We start from the raw sequence: 19,457 nt of genomic DNA on the forward strand, positions 1-19,457 counted from the left end.
CAGAAAGCATAAAGAGCATAGACAGACTGGCCAGCAGTTTTGTTGGACCTGTAAATATTCAGTGATAAACTCTCTCTGAAACTATAAAACTCTGCTGAGAAAGTAACAGGAAGCAGAACCGTCTAATAACGTGAAATCAAAAAGAGTGGCAATGTTTAGTTTGGGTCCCAGTTAATACAGTGAATAACAAATGGTGGGGAGGAAAGCCCTAGTTAATCTGATAGTATCGGGTATCTGATGACAAACAGCTAACATCTTTAACTCTTTCTGGTTCTTCCACTTGAGCATTTCACCAGGTGCTTATACCAAGCTCTTATAGAAAGCTCAATATTTCTAAAAATCAGGTGCATGCTAAAATTTCTAAGATTTATGACATTTGTTCTCTACCCTCTCTAAAACAATTTTGACTCCCCAATGGACTGTGTTTCAGCACAGAATCCAGTATGGTGTTATTTGTTAGAAAAAGACACTCAAAATATATCACAGATTTGATTTGCAACACATAGCACAGAAACTTCTGCACTAGAGATCAAAGGTTCAGCTAACACAGCAACCAGAAATGATGCCTAAGGAAAAATCAAAAACAAAGTAACTCCATAACTATGGAGTTATCCTTCCCTGAATATCCGCTCAGCTTCTGCAAAGACTGGCTGTAACCCACAGGAGCCGTTGTCATTCTCCTTCATCCTTTCTATCCCCAACCCTCCATCCCAAAAATAAAAGATTAATCCCATTTTACTAATACCCTTGTATCAGATAGCTCACTTGAGGCAAAACTGACGTTCTAGATTTTTAGGGCAGTCTTCATCTTCACACGGGATCATGCTGAAAATACGAGACCAATGAAATACATAACTGGAAAACCCTGACCACTGAATTAAAATCCTCTGCAATTGCAGGCATCATTATCCTGTTTCTGTTTATAAACTCCACCTTAAAACCACGGAGTTTGCTGCCATTGCTCAGCACAGACCAGGAAGGGCAGCTCTAGTGTGGTTTTGGTAGGCTGCGTTGCTAAGGAAAGACACTGAAGCACTCCCTGCTAAACCAAGTTTCTAAACTTAGGTATGCTACATCATATGTTTGAGTTACAAGGTGGAACCAAAACCCAGACCACCTCCCAACTAAATTAACCATTATCCTCATCCTTAAATATCAGTCTGACTACTTTGACTCTATGTGTTAGGCACAAAAGACACTTTAGAGGAAAAAAAATCTTCATCAAATGACAGAAGATAACATTCAAGACAAATAAAAATCCCTATCAAATTCCCACCCAGTAATATCACTTGTTTTTTAAGTAGAAATGGTATTTTCATTATCTATTGAAAATATTTAACAAGCATGTTTTCAATCCGTGCCTACAGCTTGTAATTCCAAATCATGGATCTCTTTCAACAGCCTATCTTTCAGCTAGAGTATCTGTCCCATGACTGAGCTTAGCACCTCTTATCCAAGAAGCTATTTTAGAAAAAGCAGAGTAAGTGTACTTAAATCATACCTGCAGCAGGAAAGGATACTACTAGAACTGCAACTTCTGAGGAAATCTTGCAGGCTTGTGCTACTGGATTGACACATATGGCACCTGTACAGTACAGCATCCAGCAAGTTGCAAATCTCCTGCAAGACTTTCTGTCAGTCACACAGTCACCAACAGGAAAATATTGTGGGAAGGTCAGAAACCGTAGGTTTTCATATATAAATGCAAAGTTTGCTGTTGTTTTTTTTTAATTCTCAAATTAGAGAAGTGGGTAAAATCCTGGTCCAAGTAAAGTCAGCTGCCAAACTCCTATGAATTCAGTAGGCTCAGAGGAAGAACCCTTCAGTAGGTGGACACAGCATATAAAATTTTGCTCTGGTATGTGGATATGGTGCCCAAGACAAATACAACATTAAAAATAGATTGACAGCCCAGCACTGAGACTTAAAATTGACACTGATGAACTCAACTTTCATTAAAAATAGTAAAAAATTGAAACAAACAGAATTTCACACATTTACAGAAGTTGCTGTTCTAGACTACACACAGAACAAGTAGGAGGACAAAGCATGCTTGCAGTGTCTCTCTACAACTGTACAATAATTTTTGCCAGAAAGTGAGTTCAATGCCAAAATTCACCGTTCACAGCACTGCAAGATTTATCATCATCCACAAACAGATGAACGCTGTCTGGCAGGCACCTCTGAGTTTGCAACGTAATTAAGTCCACACTTAGCAAAAAGGAAGAGGAAGCTCCTCAAGTGGCATTGAAGCAAATGGGTACCAAAGGGCATGTACCTTTTCTCCAACACATGAATACATGTTGCAATATTTTTGTTAAAACATGCCTATATATTTGACAGTCCTGTTTATCCCTTGACTTGTGTACACAGCAACATTTGTTCTGTCACTTGTCTATCCATGCAAGCCTTTACAAATTAACAAAGCCAAGGGAAAAATAAAAATACTGCTCTAAGTAGGAAACCTGGAGTTTAAAACCAACATTTAACTTTGTTTGTTTGTTAAATTAGTAACCAGGTTCCAAGAAGATGACATCTTTTAAAAGATCACTAATAAATACAAAAATAAAAATGACTAAAGAGAAATAAAAAGCCTGGTTGTCAGCTTGCAATGCTCCACTTCATCCTACCAAAATTCCTGCAGGCCCTGGTTCCAGGAAACATCCCCTGAGATTCCAGCTTCCTGCAGACACAGACACTTTCTCTCATGTTATGACTGCAAGCCATCACTGATACCGTCTTTCAAAACAGTTGTCTTACAGTGCATCTCTGCATCAAAACATTCTCCAGCCTCTGTTAAAGAGTTTTTCCATTCTAAAAAACAGGGAAAGAAAGTGATCATAAACTCTAAAAAACATAAATCCTCTTTCTAGGTTAAGCTGTTTTTTAAAACAATACTGGAAACTAAACAATCTGCCTTCCCCTGATGTTTGGGGAGTTTAATGTTTGGCAATGTATCTTTTAAATGATACTCCATTAATTTCTCTGCTTTTAATGCAAACTCTCCGAACATAAGCAAGAATGCAAACTCTCCAAACATAAGCAAATAAAATAAGTTCCTATAGTTTTTGAAATAATAGACTGTAGTTTTTACATAAGCAGTTACAAAACCAGCCTTTCAGTGGAAAGTAAACCGTAGGAAAACCACCATCTTGAGTACATAGCAAATATTTTCAATAACACCATCAATTTATTTCCAGGTAGCATGCCCAATCACGTGTGTGTAGTTGCTGACCTGAACCACAAAACTTGTTTCTATGCACACAACCATTGCTTATGCTCAGCAAGTGCGTGCATGAAGATGTTTACCCTCAACTGAAATTATATTCTTGTATAAAGGCAGTTAATGCCCTTCAAACAAATAATGGGTAGCAAGCAGCTAAGTGATTAAGATTTGATATTTTCTTAAATGCAAAGGAGGAATGTTCCAGTGTTAGATTGCTGGAATTGTTGGGTGTTTGAAAGGCAGGATGAAGAGGCAGTACAAGTGAAGAAGAGCTGGATACGTTTTTCCTTATATAAAAGCAGCACAGAGCTGCCGCTTCTTCTCTCATATTACTGATTATCATCAATGTTGAAGATAACCAAAGCACTTGGGGATCTCCTGAATATTCTTTACCCTAAATTCAACCATTACAAACAGTCTATATTCTTCCAAATTTAGCAGTAAAAATAGCCATCATAAATCAATACTACATTAATTAATGACAGCAGTAGTAAGTCAATTTATAAACATACTGCCTACAATTGAATCATAATATTAAGCACACAATAAACTCTTTAAAGAATGAGTTGCTTGTAATGACACTTAAGCTCACTACTTCTGCATTTTAATTCACACCTACTGTCCCACTCTGGACACTTGCATAGTGTACAGCTGGAACATGGATAATCAGATCCCGGCTGCAGTTTACAACAGGAAGACTTTTCTTACATCTCAGCAACCCTTTTTACCTATATATGGCTTCACAGCCATTTCAAAGGTTTACATTTTAAAGATTCAAATATTGGTGAATGAACAGTGGGCAACTGCATTTGCTGAATTATTCTCCAGTTTTCAAAATTTTACCTTTTACATATCCAAGAACAATTTAGTCACTCTATACCTACTGTATCATTAATAGAAATAAGGGCCACTGGAGAATCATCTGACACCTTGAAACATTTCTCCTATGATCAGACAGAAGAGATGCCTGTATTGCTCATAAAGGAAATCTTAAGTGAATTTGGACTTGTATGTCTGAATTTAGGTCCAGCACATTCCAGCTCTAAGTAGAGGCCAAACACCTTGTGCCTAGAAATAAACTGAATATTAATTCTGTGAGTGGAAATAAATTTCTGTCAATTAAAGACAACTGCATGAACTGCAAATAATCAAACACCCAGTTTGCTAACACGTAGCTTCAAGAAATCTTGCCCATAGTAATGCCACAGTAACTATACCACTTTATGTGATTGTTCCTAAGCAGAACCTTCCTTAGTCTGCACTTCCCTTGAATGTTTGTGCACATGCAGGGAGTAATATATGCAGTCAAGTATCACTGTTAGCTCCTAAACCCTCAGCAGATTTTACAGCAGATGCTACTGCACAGTGCTAATAATTTCTTTTACACGTTCTACAACAGAATATTTACTACACGTATTAATTAAAATCTAACAGCTGTGGCCCACATTATTCCTTGCTAAATTTAGGCACGTGAAAAGTAGCGGTGAAGTTGTGACCTCATTACTTCAGATTCTTATTATACAGAGAAAAGGGATCTTCTGCAAAAAATTCAGCTCATCCCTTCCCACTAACTAAAGACAGATGGCAGAAAGAGACATCTCTGTATTGAAGTGCCCAAGTTCAATAGGATGAATCTACATTTCAGTTTGCTACAGAGAACTTCATTGAGTGCGTAATTGGCAATAGATTTTTTTATGGCTTTTCCTGTTGATTGTGTTGTTTTAGGCCTAAATCCCAGCCTAGTAAAGCTATGAGATATTTTCAGCAGTCTACAATCTGTACACAGCTCTTAATCACATGTAATAGCTTTCTTGCAAAAGACATAACTTGAGTTTAGAAGAATGCAGTGATGACAGTTAAAATTAAATCAAACCCCCCCGAGTAAAATGCCACAGTTATTTTCAGAGATCTGCATAAATAGCAGTTAATTTGCAACTATGTCATTGCAGCTGAAAAAAGTATTTTCAAGAACTTGATAAAGGCTTTTCCATGTACAACTAGCCTCTGAGGAAAAAAGCAAGGATTTTATTTCTTTTCAGTATCAAAGGGATGTTGAAATCATGTCCACCATTCTTCTTGCCATGTATGATTTGCTGCACGTGATACAGTCCTGACTCTGCTCAATGTATTTGAAAAACTGTTAGGACATGAGGCAGTCAACAAGCTTAACTTTCACCTATGACACTCTTTTTTTAAAAAATAAAATTAATTGAAGACTTCTGTTTAAACTAAATAGCTGAAGATCTATTCGCCTATGGAAATGTCTGCAATTAAAAGTAACTTGTAAACTACATTGGAAAAAATTAGAACAGCCTTTGGGATATGCATTTCAGTGTCTCATTCTCTGTGTTCTCTCTTATCCTCAGGAGCTCAAATAGTTACTTTTTGTTAAAATAGTGACATCTCAAATCCCAGGTCACTGACTAATCTAAGCTGCTCCAAATCAGAGGTTTTTTCCATTTCACTTACTCAGTGGGAGATCACAATGTAACAGCTTTACTTATACATTGCGTTCTTCGCTAGAGTATCACAGACAGGAATGTTATTTCCATGTGCCTGGCAATGCAAACAATCACAGCAGCAGAAACCAGAGCTGGAGTTCATCACTTCGATTGCTGGAAGAAGAAACTAGGACAAATGAAAACCTGCAAAGCGACCAGGGTTGACAAAAAGAAAAAACATTTCCCCAAGCACTGCAAGTCTCAAGCAAGAAAGCAAATGACCTTGTCAGTTCTTATAGGTTACACCTAAACTAGAAGCTTAGGTGTTGCATGGGAATCAAGAATCATAACTTTACAGTAGAGGAAATTCCAAAGTGATACGTCAGAGCTTAAAACCCATTAATTTCAGGAACACTGATGAACTAATCTCTCTCTGGCAAATGAATACATTTCTATTGCTGCTCAATAAATTGAAGCTTTAACGATATTCTACAGTTTTTTCAGCTCATGCTCTGAGGACGCAGATGTAAATCAATGTTATTACAGTCAAGGATAAATGCTTTAAAGCAACTATAAGTAAAAACTACAATCACTTCCATCCCTTTACCAGTTTCACTTCAAGCACAAATGCCTCCACTCCTTACTCTAAAAAATATCTGCCAAATATTCTACACCCCAAATACTCCTTACTCTAAAAAAACGTTTTACAAAATATCTGCCAAATATTCTACACCCCAAACACCAAGCTCACTTGAAGTGACAATGAAAGTCTGGATGTCTTCAGCCTGAACCAACACAGACTGTCCTGGTATCCCATACAGTTTTTCCTATTACTCATCTTCCATGTAAACGTTTGAATATCTTAAAAAAATTGTCAGTTAGGCATTAATGGTCCTGCCTACACTTATCCCTAAACAAGAACTGCCAACTACAAATGCCTACCACTCAGGTGTAATATCCAGAACAACATTGTGCAAATTCTCCCCAAATCCAACAGAGGCTTAAGCACTAGCAAAAAAATAAGGCAAAAAATGAGGAAAAATACCTAGTTTCAGGTATATACACTTGCACTTCCACTGACAGCTTTGTCAGAGTATGGTGTTATTAGTACAACGGACTTTCTTCCTAGCTGTGTCAGAAAACCAAAAAATTCAGTATAATGGAAGCAGGTACAGCAATAACAGCATAGCTGTATTGGAACAAATCACTTTACCCTGGATTACTGTTTTCAAGGAACACTTCTGTAGTTCCTCATTTCTCATATAGTAAAATTAGAGTTTGTATTCTTATATGATAAATTGGTTTTGTTTATTTTTTTTTAAGTGATTTCCAAATCAAACCTATTTTCAGGCTGTCACTATGGCTCTGTGTGTAACGGATTACTCTGAAGAAGTAAAACAAAAAAAGCCCTAAACTTCATTGGGGTTTTTTTGGTAAATCAAAGTAACAAAGTGAACAGATTGGTTCTGTGTTATTCATAACACATAACATATAAAGTGTTATTCACTTTAGAGAATGAAAGGTAAGACACATATCGGCTGCTGAAGTTTCTTTCCTGTAATTGCAAAACTTTCAAAATACAAAGGAACTGAAAAAAAAATGTTGGCAAATATGTTATCTGTTATCATACATCTATGTTAAGACCTGCAAACAACATAAGCACATATTATACGCAACTTTTTAAAAAGCTTTATACATAGCCAAATTTAGTAGAAAATTCTTCTTATAAAGACTTACATGAACAAGACAGAAATAAGAAAACAGGTTTTATCAAAGGAACATGGACAGTTTAGGCATATTCACATCAACACAGTACTCATACCTAACACACTCAAAAAAGAAAAAAAAAAAAACAACCACCACTTTCAAAAGCCCAAATACTTTCCCTAAAATATAAACCAAAATAAAGACTACCATGACTAAGTAGATAACAAGAAATTATTGCAATTTAAACTAATATATCAATCGCTACTGAATATTCTTATAGCACATACAAGTCAAATGACTGAACACTGGGTTTTTTTGTTCCCCCCATGAAACACTCTCTTATCATTTCCTGGCTGCTATTTGACATTTAACTGGCAGAGGGTGGGCGGATGGAAAAGCATTCTTTTTCTAGTTCAAGTATTTTAGGAGAAAGTCATTGGGTGAGGAACACAGCATTTCAAAATATAAATTTGGTCTGCATCATAAAATTGATGACTAGACTAAGACAACTTCCTAGCCACACATATAAGAGAATTTAGCGTTGTAGTTCAACAATTAACAAGATGAATCAACAGACTGGGGAACAAGGGAAGACACTTGACTCAACACAAATTACAATCTTCCAAAATTCTGCACCAGCAAGCTTACTGTACTAGGAAATAGTAACAAATTAAGACAAGACATTTCCTTGTTTGAAGTATCATACATTCGTTACATTAATAGTCTGCTTGAAACACGCACACAGATCCAACTTTCTTAATAATGCTTAAATATAAAGCAAACTATGAGCTTCCTGAGCTGGTAAGTTCCATTTGAATTCCCCCACACAGTGTTTTCCTCCCCACAACCCATATTTACGTGGTTTTTTTTAGTATTCAATTTTAAAAATGAACACTCACAAACTTTAAGAGGACAAATCGGGATCATAATACGGCACAACTAATTCAAACTGGAACAATTACAGTTTTATAGCTACCTTCATGCTTCAATATGTCTTGTGGTCAATTTGAGAAATGAGTCAATTTGAGAAATGAAACAGGAAGACACAGCGTTTTTAGCAATTTGTCCTCTTTCTTCCCACCTTTCTTTTAAGGTAGACAGAGACGGAATAGAAAACAATGGACTGTCAATAAATTTAATTTTTGCATTCAATGTTACATCTTTCAAAATCTTCCCAAGGGAAACTATTTCAGCCAGTCTGGATAATTCACGAGCCAGAATCTGACCGAAGGAATGCAAACAAAGGTTATGAAAAAAACAGTGCTAAACTCTGTACTAGACTCTCTCAATTAAAGTCTTCGTTAAAACAGAAGCAATTTACATCATCAACATAAATCTCTTAGGTGTAAGTGCTTGCAATTTGAACTAATGTAAACTTGACCCATGCTGCTATATGATAAGGACAGTCAAATGACAATGTAATGCTTGTCTGTCATATGACAGTTATTTTCAGCCAAGTAAAACTAGTTTCGTATTTCTAGTAACAACTTCATGGTACTTAATTCCAGACTGCTTCAGCTGAAAACCGTTAGCCTATTTCAAATTTTCAACTCCTAAGGAGAATTTTGTAGTTGCATCAGGGTGCAGCAGACAAAACTTTGTGCAATGACTCATTATATGGCAACGTTCATCTTCCACAAGTTATTTATATAACAGGAGTTCCATTTGAAAAAGTGTATGTTCTAGCAATTTGCTGAGCAGAATTTTAATACTAGCTATTTAGCTGACAGGCTTCTGAGTGACTTAAAAAGTCTCACTACTTCTCACAAAACACCTCTCTAAATATAGCCATCATCAATTTTAATTTTTTTTTCTAGTACACTTAATAGTTAAGCAAATACTGGTATTTTATGCAGAAAAAGTTTCTTACTGTTTGTAAGCCACAACTGCAGACTGAAAGCTAAATGACAGCTTAAAACAAAAACAGAAATGATAGAATAATTCAGATTGGAAGGGACCTCTGGACCACGCACTAAAAACAGAGCCAACTTTTAAGTTGGATCAAAGTACTGAGAGCTTCTATGTGATGATTAAGTACATTAACAGGTCCATTGAAATGTTATAAAAAAAACTTGGATGTGCAACAAGTCCAAACTTTGCTTCCCCACAGAGACACCTCCGCAGTGTTATTTGTCACTTCTTTCTAAGAAGGTCCTCTTCACGCCGGCTATTCTTCCATTTCACTGTAAACCTGACCAGAGCCTTCCGTAACCTCCTCTTTGTAGGCGCTAGAACTTGTGTGGTTGCACAGTAAACTGACTCAAGGAACTGATCCAGCTGAACACTAAACCTGGCAAAAAGCTTAGAATTAGGCAGCCAAGTAAATTCTAATGCTGGCACAAAAGGCAGTGGGAAAATGCAACTGGATGCAGAAAACCCTTTTTGTCAGGAGTGCACATTTACTTTGTTTTGAAACTGCAGAATCATTCTCTTTAACTATTAGACTCCCTGCAATAAGCGTATTTGAACGAAGAGAAAAGCCTACAAATGAAATTTAGGGATGCCGTTTATGCATATTCTCATAAATAAGGAACTGTAGGAAGAAGCTTTAAAATTCTTGCTGCTCCTCTAACTTTTAACAGTATCACAGGAAGCACGTAGAGAGAAAACAAAAGGCTGCACCATTTAAACAGCAAATAAAATAAGAACTCCACCAGTCTAACAGAGACTGGTACACAAAGCTCAGTAGAAGTTACTGGGGACGGGGATGAAATGACTCTGCAAGAAGGCTGAGAAGCACCTCTCTTCCTCCCCTTCTCATGCACCATATCAACAGGATTCAAGAGAACAAGCCACTCCACTCCACACCTGAACCCTGAGATAAAGACAGAGACCCAAGAGAAATACAGAACTATGTTAAAGAACAAGGGATCAAAACAAAGTACCTTGAGTACCTGAGGGAAATGGAATGGACTCAGCAAGGCCAGCCTACTTGTTGAACACACGCCCCCAGAGTCAGGATTCTTGAACCTTACTTTCGTAATGCAACTTCCTTATGAAAGAAGTTTCATCTGGACTAATTTCTAGTCAATAGAGAAGAAAACCTGCTATTGCTGTCAGTTACTTGATTAGCTGATGTGGCAAGTTTGTACAACCTCACTTTCCAGGCCTGATGATCCATTTTGTGACTTACTCTTCGACTACTAGCTAAGAAAAGCTATTTAATTTATATTGAAAACATAATAAAAGGAACAACATCTGTAAAATAAAGCACAGAGAAGGTGGTAAGTGCCAGAAAGAAAACAGGCACTATCCAGATCCTCTCTTTCTTTTACTGTGGAATGAGAAAAGCATTTAGTGAATTAGAGATGGGACTGAAGAAGAGTCCTGGGTCAGTTCATGCCATCTTGGACAACTACAAACTCTGTAAGCACACGAAGCTGGTAACTGCCTTCCACCATTTCACGCATTTAGCAAATTCTTGATTTGATTCATCTGTCTTATTCCTCATCCAGGATTTTCTTTCTAAACTTCACAGAACTCTCTCATCAACTGAAACAAACCTTACCCATAAATATCAAAGTGCTATATGATCCATAAGCTATACAAGTGATAAAATGCCAGACCTCCCTAAAGAGTTGTTTCATAATCTACTTAATTCAAACAGTCATTTAAAATGAAAACACTCTCCCATCTTCTTATCAAAGTACTGTTTTCCCATTGTTTTTATTCACATTCAACTCTATGTTGAATAATCCATCTCTGTGTATTTCCCTTTATTTTTATTAAGTGTTCACAAACACCACCCAAAGATAAGGATTTCATTTTCTCCTTTGCCCCTGAACATGCAAAAGCAACTCTACATATACTACATTTGAAGTTCTGCTGGCTTGTCAAGCTTGGTACGTAAAACTTAGACGCTGGCCTCTGCGAGGCTACAGAAAAGCCCCAAAGCTGCTGGTGGGGTGTCTGTTCTAAGCTTCCTTAGTATCAGATTTAGTTTACATTATACAACAACAAGGTAAAACAAAGAGCAAGATGACACTTCACAGATCAAAACACCCACTGTATCTAAACTGCCAGTGTCTCATACAAAATATCTTCTTTCTGTAATCCTTACAGAAGAATCATACTCTTTTATTGATCCCCTTGTATCTACATGTTGAAACACACCAAATCAATGGCATGGGTTAATTTATAATCATGAACTGCTGCTTTCAGTATCTGATATACTACTAAAAGGCTCTGACAAACTGTTTTCAGACACTACAGAGGATATTTAAAAATTAGCATTCTTTTAAGACTTCATAATTTACAATAAAACTCACACGTCAGATTCAGTGCAGGCATATGGTCAGCACAAAATTGTTGCAAAGCTCAAAAGAAGTGATGTTAAAGGCAATTTCAGTAACTGAAGAACCTTTTCAGTGCTATAATGGGTGACAATTTGATAAAGAGGAGATAAATAATTTGATTTTTACTGCAGTTTAAGTCAAAGATTTTTATCTTACCAGAAACAAAGTGCTGCCTCTTCTCTAATTTTAAAAAACAAGAACAGGACACCAAAGAATTTTTTTGAATACTTAATATTTCCGGAACAGGCTTTCACTACTAAAAACTACAATGAAAATGTTTTGACAATAGCCCTGATTCATATTCCTATTTTCCAGCAGGCTCTCATGTGCCAAGAAAAAAAAAAAAAGTCCTAGAATTCATATTCAACAACCCTCTGTGATGTGCCTCTTATAGAAGAGGAAGAAAAGGTCAACTGCTACTCCTGACTTTTTTTTTTTTTCTTCCACAAAACCTCAGTCTTTACCGATAGGATCTTTAGGACTCCCACGTTTTCAAATATGGCTAAAGCTGAGCCAGCCCTTATATGCAAAACTCTTTAGGCATGGAAACATCACTAGCATACTAAAATGCAAATTTAAAATTAAAAAAAAAAACCAACACCAAACTGGTATACATTTTAACATATCGTAGTTATTCAGAGAAAGAGTACATTTAAAGAACACATTAGCAGTAGTCCCAAAAGTCAGTAATAACTGTTATATAATATCAATTTGTTATATGAAAAAAGAATGTATAATACAAACACATTTAGAAGGCCTGTGGCACATAAAAACAGTTCAAGGAGTGCACCAATACTGCCAGGATAATATTTTTCTTCAGTAGTTTGGTATCATGTTCATAAACATCAGTTCATCACGTGGCTTTCTACCATAAATATTCTGGAAAAGGATCTTTACGCATGAATCACATAGTGACGCTTACCACATTACAACGTGTGAGAATGTGTTATGTGACAGACATCATCCCAGCATAGCTTTAACACATTAAACTTGAAGCCTTTATTTGAGAAACAGGAAGATATGATCAATTGTCCAACATAAATGCCTTTTCTTTTCTGCTTCTCGACTCCTAAAACCATCATTCATCTGTCCTTTAACTATGGGATATTCTTAGAAAGTTACCCAGGTTACCTTCTTGACTACAAGAAGTAATACTAAACCAAATTATACTTCTAAAAAAAACCAAACCAAAACAAACCAAAAAAAAAAAAACACAATACAGGTATGTATGTATACATACATTATAAGGCACCTAGATCAGAAGACAGTTTTGCAAGAAAATAATCAGGCTGAAGAAGGACGTGGACTTCAGTTGTTAAGTACTCACAAATTATTATTCTATTCTTACTCACACCCCTTCACACTTTCCAGATGCAGGCTGGAAGCCTGGAGTACGTGGCCATCTGCAGAACTCACCATATAAACTGATTAGATCTAGCTAAGCATTAAGTAGCTCTACATGGGAGTAAATTTTCTTATAAATCACACGTCTGTAAATTCAATCTAACACGCTCAACTAACATTTGGAGAAAGGATCAGAAGAATGTGTCACAATGCCTTGCAGTCTTCCTTTTTGTAGTATGTTGTATAAAAACCCACCTACAATTCCTACAGCTACAGTAACAACAGCGCGAGCCAAAGGTATAATTAGTAGAGGAAGATCATTTTCTTCTATGGTAATCAAAAACTGACATTGTATTGGAGAAGTCCACTTGTTTATCAGTTTTAATGAGTACATCCTTAACCATTAGCAAGAATTATTTGGAGATTCCTGTCCTGAACTATCAATATAAGATCCAGTTAGCAAGCTTGATTCTACATCAGGAAATCTTCACATCAAATACACGTAAGTGTGTAACCACCTCAACCTTCTCTGCAGATGTCATTCAGTACAGGACACGACTCTGCAGTTAGGGCAACCTAACCATTTATCTCCCACAAACACTGGATCTGCCTTCCCAACATCAGGAAAACCCAAGTCTTTGTTGCTTTAACCATATAATTGGAGTATTTGACAAGAAACTCACCGGAAGGACTTGGTGGAGGGGGAAAGTATGTATGCATGTTCCATTCTAACACATGAGACTAAATACAAATAATTTCATAGTTATAAAACACAATTTCCTTTTTCAGACACATGTTCTAAAGTCTGCTTTTATTCAGAACAGTTCCTCATCCCTTAAACACTAGCAGTTTGTTCAACATTCAACACAACATTCAACTACAAAATACGCAACCGCCATTGAAGTAATGCTTTACTGAACATCATCACTGCAAAAATGCTCAACAAAACATGGGTTGATAATAATTTTATTGATTATTGTAGCTATATATCTAGTGAAAAGGGTAGATGCTGACATTATCTCTTCCCTACAGGTGTAGCAGTAGTATAGCAATTTAATGGTAATTCATAATACTCACAGCCTGCCAGAATTTCATACAGCTTCCCAAGAGAAAGATCTACCAGACTTCTTTACAATAGAACAGTAAATCAGTTTAATTAAAAAGGTGACAACACATATTTATGTTCCTTTAACCTAAATGAGAAAGTAAAACCCTAAAAGTGATTCCAAACTAAAGCAAAAACTCGAGTCTGTAGGACCCAAAATGCTACATCAGACTTGTAATTAATGTCTTAATATGGCATTACTTTTACTATAATAATGGACAGAATTTCAGTTTCTGTATAAAACATGGTTAGGGATATAAAGAAAACTGTCTAAATCTGTTTTCACTATCAATTATTTAAAAACGCTAAGATTTGTTCCTATTTTGGTCCCCTGCTGATTGCTAACAGACTGCACACAGATACAGCTCCTGGTACCAGGCCAAATTTACAATTAATCTGGGGGGAAAATTTCAGCATGGCTTTTTATCTGTACGTTGACGAAAACAGAAATCAAAGTTTCACTTTTCAAAAAAGAAATCAAACATGATATGTTGGCATGTTATATGAGTCACATAAAGCAACTAAAACTCCCTACAGTGACAAAATTAATTAGCTTTTCCGGTTGTTCTGAGAAAAAAAAAGCTATACCACCTAGATTACGAAATTCCATTACCCTTCTGAAACTAACAGGCAACATGACACCTGGCCTTTAAAAATCAAGAATCCTGGTTTCCTACCTTCTATCCTTTAAGTAGTGATAAGTAAATTTCTACTTCCCTTATATATGTTTGCATTTTAATTACATTCACGCCAGTATAAAATACATCTAGTGTATAAAAACGTTGCTAAGAAAGGGGAAATGTCAACTTTAAAGTAAACACTATTTGGATACCCAACCCTTTTGCATTGTAAATTCTGCTGCCTCGCTTTAAGCGACTTGGAAAAGCACCCACCTCTGCTCCCTCCCACCCCATATGATCAGTGACATCTTCCAAACACACCGCAGAGCTGTAACTACATGTCAGCAAGTCTATGAGTACAGATCTTTTTCTTTGAAGACAGTAATCGAAGTATTTTTTAGCACATACATATTTCTTTTAAATAATTCAGTGTTGACATTTTAAATAACATAACTTGTATTCACGTTGAAATAATTCATTTTACATTTACAGTAAAGAATATTCCTATTGTATAACCACCTGCTCATGGAAGAAGTAAAATCTAATTTAGGAAACTAATAATTAACATTATGAACTCTAGTGTGATAGCACAGCAGCATCACTTCCAAATCGTAACTGAGCACATTGCCAGCAGAAACATCTTCTCCTGCAATAACCGCTTTCTTAAAAATAAATAACTCAATGCAGTATTACTGAATACTTGACATGAATCACTAAAGCAGCAATCGATCCCAAGGTGGGAGGTGGAGGGGGGGAATCAAACTTTACATACACAGCTGAAGTTCTTTTCCTATCAAAAGCTCAGAAAGATCCCAAACGTCAAATAAATGTTTGGGATGTTACATAATTTTAGTTGAAAAATGGTTTATATCTCAGTTTCAGTCCCAGAAGAGTAAAAAAATTTCCTATATTTAAAACACAGCACTGTCCTACTCCAATAATTTAAAGCTTATTTCCTTGACCAGAAACCAAGGGATCATACACCAGTTTGGAGTTCATATTGAGACAGATAAACTTTATACCTATTAAAGAGATATCAGGCTCCAGATACCATCCAGTAGCTCTTACTTGAAATATGACTGAAATCCATGAATCTCCAAGACAACACACATAAAGCAGAAGGAAGGAGAACAGCAGTTTTCCAAGACACATTACTAACACAGCAAAAAGACTCATATAAAGCCTAATGACTATGGCAGCAGACACTGAAGACCACTTTTGATCTAAGTGGGCCTTCAGTTCTCAGAAGAACTTCTGTTTTCCAGATTGCATTTCATCTGGAAGCTACATTTGGAAACATGGTATTTCCAGAATATAGCATATATGTCAGCAGAAAAGAAAGAACCAAGACCTTTAAAATTTAAGAACATGATTAAAGAGAAAAAAGTTAAAAAAAATAATAATAAAAGAAAACAAAAAAAAACCCAAGAGCGATTTACAATGCATCTGCCAACTGCTGTATCAGAAGGTCACACTTCTGGGGAAACCCTGCATATTGATCACTTGCTTTCTCATAATACCATAGGATATGCAGGGATCTGCAGCCAGCACTCATTCCTCTCTATCATTTTTTTGCTTCCGACTTCAGTCAAAAGGCCCCTTTCTAAACCTTTAGTTATTTGGACAACTCCACACAGGAATCAATTGCCATTTTATCACAGGAAACAAACTGTTACTTAAAATAAAATTTACACACAGTACTAAGCTCAAATATCTACTCCTTAGTTACGAGCAGATAGTTACTATATACAACCCTCCACAACAAATCTAGTTTCAGTTAATTCATTTTAAATGCATGAAATCAGATCACTTCCATTATATGGCTGCATGATTACTGGGGGTGGAGCGGACGGGGGAGGAGAGGAGGGAAAACCACCAACTTACAGATAATATAAAAGCTATTCACCACATTATTCAAGACTCATATCTCAGCTTCAAGTGGTAAAACCACCTTATCTTGTTTAAACACTGTCCCCGTTTTTAACCACGATCTTCCACTAGAACGTGGGTAAAAGATATGGAAAAAAAGAAGGGGTAAAAAAGCCTCCCATTTCATGCCTATACACTGTTCAGATGTCTGGAACTCCTCTAACTTCCTTAGAAGAGCTGGGACAGGTGACATCAGGTATAGTGATCACATGAAAACAGCTACTTGGATAGTTACCATCACAACACTGCTCGATGCACGGTCACTAGAACCCAGCAGAGATGTGGATGGCTATTACTGAGGAGCAGAGGGTCATCAGCAAAGAAACTGCATGGGAAGTCTTAGTAGAAACCCTCAAGATTTCAGGTACGGAGACCGAAAGAGCCACCAGCTCTGCACAGCGGGTCACCGGGGCAGAGCAGGACACAGGGTGGCCTGGATGAGCACTGATGCCATCGGCTGGCTGGATGTCGGCCCGATTTAAAAAAAAAATCGTTAAGCCTCTAAAGTAAAAATTACAAAGAAAAAATATTCAACTTTGAAGCTGAGTTTCAGCTAAAAAAAAAAAAAAACAAAAAAAAACAAAAACAAAACACCCCACCCCGGTAGCTCTGAAGACTTATTAGAAAGGCTGAAACTTTCAAAGGAAAACTCCACTTTTGAATAAAGCCTTTTAAAACCCACCCTGGCAAAGCACAGACACGGCCACCAAAGCCCCTTTACTTCAGTCCTCATGACACAGCCCCGAAAACAGCCAGAAACACCACCTCATCCCTCTGTCGCTCCCTACTAAGCAAAGCTTTACTGAAAACCACGAACCCGTTAAGACACCAACTTTGCCTGCCTCTAATCACAACTTTTGAATAGGTTCCTGCCCGAGCGGTGAAATCTGTGCTGGGGGGCCATCACTACACCCGAGACGTGCGTGCCACTGGCACCTGAAGGGAAAATAACCCTAACCCTGAGGTAAAGTTTATTCCTGCCAGGGACAACCCGGCAGCGCCCAGGGATGTCACCACACGGCAGCGGCGGCCGCCGCCCGCGCTCACGGGACCAGGTGGCCGCGGCGGGGACAGGCCACCCCGGTGGAGGGACGGTCCCTCCGCCTGCGGCAACGCCGCTGGACGCCGAGCCCCGACAGGGGCTGGCAAAGCGGGACGAGTAGCCCAGGGGCGCGGGAGAAGCCGCCTCCTCACCCCCGCTCCCCGCCGCCGGGCCGGCTCCGGCGCTCCGGCCTGCAGCCAGCCTCGGACCCCGCAGCCCGGGGAGGAGGGTGGGCGACAGGCAGGTCCCGGGGAGGCGAGCGGCTCCCTCGGAAGCGCCGAAGGGTGTTGGCCACTCACCCAGGCAGGCAGATCGGCGGAGGAGACGCTGAGCCGCACCGCCTCCTCCTCGTCCTCCAGGAAGGCGAGCGCCCGGCCCAGGCGGGAGGTCTTGCCGCCGCGGTGCCGGCGGATCCAGAAGAGCCCGCACAGGGCGATGAGGACCCAGCTGAAGCTCAGTCCCAGGTAGCCCAGCACATACACGGGGAAGATCAGCACGAAGCTCCTCGCAAACTGCGACACCAAGCCCGTCACGTCCACGCTCAGCAACGGCGGCGGCGGCGGCTCCGGCACCGACTCCCCAGCCGCAGCCTTCTCCGCGGCGGCGGGGGGATCGGCGGCGGACCCCGCGCCGGGGGACTGCTTAGCCGCGGCCCCGCTCATGCTACCGCGGCGGCGGTTCCTACTGCTGCTGCCGCCGCTCCTCCTCCCGCTGCTCCTCCTCCTTCTCCTCCTCGGGCGCTGGCTGCGAGCGGGCAGGGGGGCAGGGCGGCGGCGGCGCCTCGCATCCTGCGCCCGGCCCCGCACGCCGCGCACCGACACCAGCCGCCGCCCGCTTCCGGGTTCGGGGCGGCCCGGCCCAAAACGCCGCCGCCGCGGCGAGCTGAGGGCGGTGCGGCGGGATGGGCTGTGCCGTGCCGTGCCGTGCCGTGCCCGGGAGGCACCTCCTCCCCGGTCGCCGCTCTGTTCGGCTCTGCCCCGCCGCCTCCCGCCGCCCCGGGCGGCCGGGCCTCCCGCGGCCCCCCCCTTCTCGGCCCCCGAGAAGGGGGGGGCCGCGGGAGGCCCGGCCGCCCGGGGCGGTGGGACTCCCTCTCTCAGCCTTTCCCCTCCAGGCCTGGCCTGCGAAACGCGGGCTCGCCCCTGCACGGCGGGATCTGGGCCAAGAAGGAGATGGTCGCCTCAGACCCACTCGCCCGCCTTCTTCCTAGGGGCAAGCCGGCCCAACTGCCCGCCGGTAACGGGCACCGGATCTGCTGGAGGGTAGAGAGGCTCTGCAGAGAGATCTCGACAGGCTGGATCGATGGGCCGAGACCAACGGGATGAGGTTCAACAAGGCCAAGTGCCAGGTCCTGCACTTGGGTCACAACAACCCCAGGCAGCGCTACAGGCTGGGGGCAGAATGGCTGGAGAGCTGCCTGGCAGAAAAGGACCTGGGGGTGTTGGTCAACTGTCGGCTGAACACGAGCCAGCAGTGTGCCCAGGTGGCCAAGAAAGCCAACAGCATCCTGGCCTGTATCAGGAACAGTGTGGCGAGTAGGGCACGAGAGGTGATTGTCCCCCTGTACCGGGCACTGGTGAGGCCTCACCTTGAGTACTGTGTCCAGTTTTGGGCCCCCTACCATAAAAAAGGACATTGAGGTGCTGGAGTGGGTCCAGAGAAGGGCGACAAAGATGGTGAGGGGTCTGGAGAATAAGTCTTATGAGGAGAGGCTGAGGGGAGACCTTATTGCTCTCTACAACTACCTGAAA

General features: G+C 40.0%; 1 protein-coding gene across 4 annotated transcripts in view; it reads right to left on the reverse strand.

Moving 5' to 3' along the window:
• ESYT2 (extended synaptotagmin-like protein 2) overlaps window positions 1–18,538 on the reverse strand; it is an 84,928-nt gene extending 66,390 nt beyond the window's left edge. For 2 of the 4 annotated variants that reach the window (XM_014945022.1, XM_014945021.1), the window contains exon 1: window positions 18,009–18,538. In XM_014945022.1, the coding sequence (XP_014800508.1) occupies window positions 18,009–18,371 (363 nt within the window). In that variant the 5' untranslated portion in view covers window positions 18,372–18,538. The remainder of the gene's footprint in view (window positions 1–18,008) is intronic. The other 2 variants (XM_014945023.1, XM_014945024.1) reach the window with 2 other exon arrangements.
• Between the last annotated feature and the right edge of the window lie 919 nt (window positions 18,539–19,457).

Source organism: Calidris pugnax, unplaced genomic scaffold (genome assembly GCF_001431845.1).
Source record: "Calidris pugnax isolate Ruff unplaced genomic scaffold, ASM143184v1 scaffold54, whole genome shotgun sequence".
NCBI classification, from domain to species: domain Eukaryota; kingdom Metazoa; phylum Chordata; class Aves; order Charadriiformes; family Scolopacidae; genus Calidris; species Calidris pugnax.